Source organism: Scatophagus argus, chromosome 13 (genome assembly GCF_020382885.2).
Source record: "Scatophagus argus isolate fScaArg1 chromosome 13, fScaArg1.pri, whole genome shotgun sequence".
Taxonomy (NCBI): Eukaryota; Metazoa; Chordata; class Actinopteri; family Scatophagidae; genus Scatophagus; species Scatophagus argus.
Genome location: NC_058505.1, coordinates 834,483 through 838,178, shown reverse-complemented (window position 1 = coordinate 838,178; position 3,696 = coordinate 834,483). Strand labels below are relative to the sequence as shown.

Genomic DNA, 3,696 nt, shown 5'->3' with positions numbered 1-3,696 from the left:
CGTCAGCAGCATTGGCCACTGGCACAATATAATACTGATTGATCCACAATCCGAGGAGAGGGATTTACTTTATTCAACCTTTCATTTCAGCCGTCCTTTATTTTATTGAACTAAAACAATGGCAGACACACAAGTTGACTCCGGCTCGGATATCTCCGCCAAGGTAAGCCGCCTCACACCTTCACGGAGCCGCTTCTCACTAAGCCCCTCGGCACAATAAAGCTTTTCCAGGCTGTAACCTAGATTTTTAAAAAAATCCTTCCGTCGTCTCTTCGCGCTCATTCGGAGTGTGCGAAGTCGGGTCCTGCCGGACGGGTCTGAGCCCGGAGCCCGCCGGTCTTCTCTGCTTTTCCTCCAGCCTGTGTGGGGGAACATCAGAGAAATAAAGCGGGGCTCTCGGCGCCGCATCATGGAAAGAAGCTGCGTTTCCAGTCCGCGTCTCATTGTCCGGAGTGTAACAGTCTGCGCGGGTTCTTTGTTTATACAAGCGGCTCGGTTCTCCTCACCGAAACACACAGTGTGAGTCCGGAACGAAGGACCGACGAACCCCCCGCACACCAACACACACTTCACAGCTTTTTGGACTCTTTACCTGCTGCTTGTACGGCTCAGTTGACGCGCCTATTTGCACATTTATTCCACATCTCCCAGCTGCTCGGTGCGGACTCGGAGCCCGCGAATATCCCGGCTGGTTTTATTAATAGAGCGAGAAGGAGCTGCTGGGGCTGAGCAGCGGACTAAAGGGGATTTTGTGAGGCTCTCCGGTCGCGGTCTGTAGTGTGAAGTTGGTCCGTTTGAATGGAGGACAGCGAGGCAGGCGGTGCGTAATTCACACCAATGTCAACTTTTCGAGGCTGTGCGCCTCCAGCCCTGAACGACGAGCTGCTTGTGGTCCTGTTTTGTTTTTTTAAAAAACGAATGTAACGGCGGACCGGCCTGAACCGTCCGAGCCGGTTTGTTTACCGACTCAGGAAGGTCGGCTCGTGCTGCTGCGTGAACGGGCTCTGTTTACTGAGGCTCGGTTCACCGGAGAGCCTGTGAGACACACGGCGAGCCGCGGCTTCCGCTTTTTCTTCAGTATTTTTGGAGCGTGTTTGCAGGGCGCGTTGATGTCTCAGGGGAAAAGTTTTTCTTTCTTTTTCTGTAATGCAGCCCACTCTGCCGTGTGTGTGTGTGTGTGTGTGTGGCCGGGCTGTGGAGGTGTGATGTGACGGTGCTCGTTTTTCCCTCTTTGTGATTCGTCACCGTCTGGGCTTTTCTCCCTCCATCTGACCACCTCTGTACTTCTTTAAATGTTAATTCTTGTTCGGCTGGACTTTGGATCAGATCGGGTAAAACTTTAATCGCCCCCGCGGGGGGAGTCGGGCTCCGCAGCGGCAGGAGGGTGAACAGGATCCAGCCTTTGGGTGGTGAGAGCAGCAGCGAGCCGCGGAGCTGAATAATTATGAGTGATTAGAACAGATGACCATATGGAGAAGGTGGAGAGGGGAGACCGGGGCCTGGCGTTAACGCCGACAGTCCGGGGTCCCCGTTCAGCCGTTACGGTCGTGGAGCATTTTTACGCACAAGCGCCTTTTTACGCACAGTCGGTGAGCGAGCGGAGCCTCGGAGCCCAACTGAACCGCATTTGTCTCCTGCCAAGGAGCCGCCGACGCTGCTAAACAGCTTAATGGATTTTAACCAATAAGATTATGTAAAGCAATTAATCAATAAGAGTGTATGTGTTGGGTGTGCGGGGCGTGCGTGCTGCGGGATAATGGGCTGTGAAACGGACGGTGTCGGCAAAACGGGAAGACGGAGCTCTATTAATAGGCTCGGCGGGCGGTTTTCCGGTGTAAGTGGGGACCAAAACCCCCTGAAGGTGTTTTTGACGGTGTGTGTGCGAGCTGCGGGCCCGTCGTGCCGCCTTATTTTCGTTTTTCGGGCCGCTTTTCTCGCCTGCCATGTGTCGTCTTCTATTGTCCTTTCCAGCCTCCGTTACAACAAGCGGCCAGCAGCGGCAGCGTGCATCGCGCTCTCCTCCTCCTCCTCCTCCTCCATCACCCCCCTCCTCCCGCTCCTGCGCCCTCCTGTGTTATTTTAAACGGAGCGGTGCATCCTGGGTATTGCAGTGCCTCTCCCGGGCGTGTCTCGTGACATATGGCGGCGACGGCAGCCCGCAAAGACTACAATACCCAGAGTGCCCCGGGGGCCACATCAAAGTATCAGATTACAACACATTAGAGGGGATGGAGTGGGAGGAGGAGGGGGAGGAGGAGGATCTGCAGAGACCAATATGGTGTTTAAATAGGAAGGCTTCACTCTGGCGGGGAGAGGGCTGAAAAACTCCCAGCAAGCACTGGGGCTCGTCTAACTAGGCCATTAGGTAGAAGGGCAGGTAGAAGTTTAAACACGAGCTGCCGTGAAAAGTTTTTGTCTTAAACGTTTTCTGTCTGTTTCCCTCAGGACCTGAAAGAGAAGAAGCTGGTGGAGGAGAAGGAGAACGGAAAGGATGCTGCCACCAACGGAAAGGTAACCTCCACCACCTGGTCTGCTCACACTCATCCACACGCGCTCGGCCAGTCGGTCGCTTTAAACTTTCGTTGGCTTTCCAGGAGAACGAGGAGAACGGCGATCCCGAAGTAGACGATGAAGAGGACGAGGAGGTGGACGAGGAGGACGAGGAGGATGACGGAGAAGGTGAACAGAGTATTTGTCTCTTTTAACTGCTTCGTGTCTGCTTCGTGAAGACAAACTCATCCTCATCCTTCGTCTTGCAGGCGAGGAGGAAGACGAGGAGGAAGACGAGGATGAGATCGAGGGCGGCACAAAACGGGCAGCTGAGGACGACGATGACGACGACGAGGTGAGGCAACACTCGACCCCCAGAGTCTGAACGGCCAATCGGGTCGGCTCGCGCCTCCTAACTCACTTCTGTCTTCTTCTGCTTCAGGACGACGTCGAAACCAAGAGGCAGAAAACCGACGACGACGATTGATGCGTTTCCCCCCTGCGCCATCCTGCTGAACCACTTCCTGATTCTTCACCTCTGACCGCTTTCATGTCACAGGTGGAGGGGCTGGAGGACTGATTTAAAGGAAAAAAAATAATAATAAAAAAATTCAACATGGTCATTAGCAAGTAGAGTTCAACAAACATCTACAACGTCCACACACACACACACACACACACACACTCGATCTCCCCTCAAAACTGCAAAACAAATTTTGTAGAGGAACTCGCCACCACATCGACGCAGAAATCCGGCTTCTCTTCAACACCACAAAAGGAGAATTTGTTTGTATTTTTATTTACATTTTATATTTTTGTACATATTGTTAGGAGGGGGTCAGTTTCTCTCCCGGCAGCGATCTCGTCAGACCAAATCGGTGCTTCTTTAACGAAAGATTTTACTTGGTTGACCATGTTCAGATATCAACAGATACTAGGGAAAAAAACATGTAAAAACAGTTTAAAAAAGACAAAAAAAACAAGCCGTTGAACTCAGAGCATTCCAGTAAATTTAATGTATGTACTTTAGCTGTACCATAACTAGTTTGTTTGTATGGGAGGGTAAGGCCAAAGAAAAGAGCCTCTTTTCTTTTCCTTTTTATTTTTGGTTTTGTCAGCGACTTTTTGTTTTATGACGGCCTGTTTTGATGTATGTGCGAAGTTTGTTGTTTGACAATAAACCGGACTTTTATTTTGTGAGTTGTA

General features: G+C 51.5%; 1 protein-coding gene across 1 annotated transcript; it reads left to right on the top strand.

Annotated features, from left to right (window-relative positions):
- Positions 1–3,696, top strand: ptmab (prothymosin alpha b). The gene is made up of 5 exons (XM_046409053.1): positions 1–163; positions 2,446–2,511; positions 2,595–2,679; positions 2,760–2,845; positions 2,933–3,696. The coding sequence occupies exons 1-5, from the start codon at positions 119–121 to the stop codon at positions 2,975–2,977; spliced, it is 327 nt and encodes a 108-aa protein (XP_046265009.1). The 5' UTR covers positions 1–118; the 3' UTR covers positions 2,978–3,696.

Coding starts and splice junctions, on each gene's coding strand:
- ptmab (XM_046409053.1), top strand. CDS start 119: ATGGCAGACACACAAGTTGACTCCGGCTCGGATATCTCCGCCAAG. Junction 164..2,445: donor GCTCGGATATCTCCGCCAAG/GTAAGCCGCCTC, acceptor TGTTTCCCTCAG/GACCTGAAAGAGAAGAAGCT. Junction 2,846..2,932: donor ACGACGATGACGACGACGAG/GTGAGGCAACAC, acceptor CTTCTGCTTCAG/GACGACGTCGAAACCAAGAG.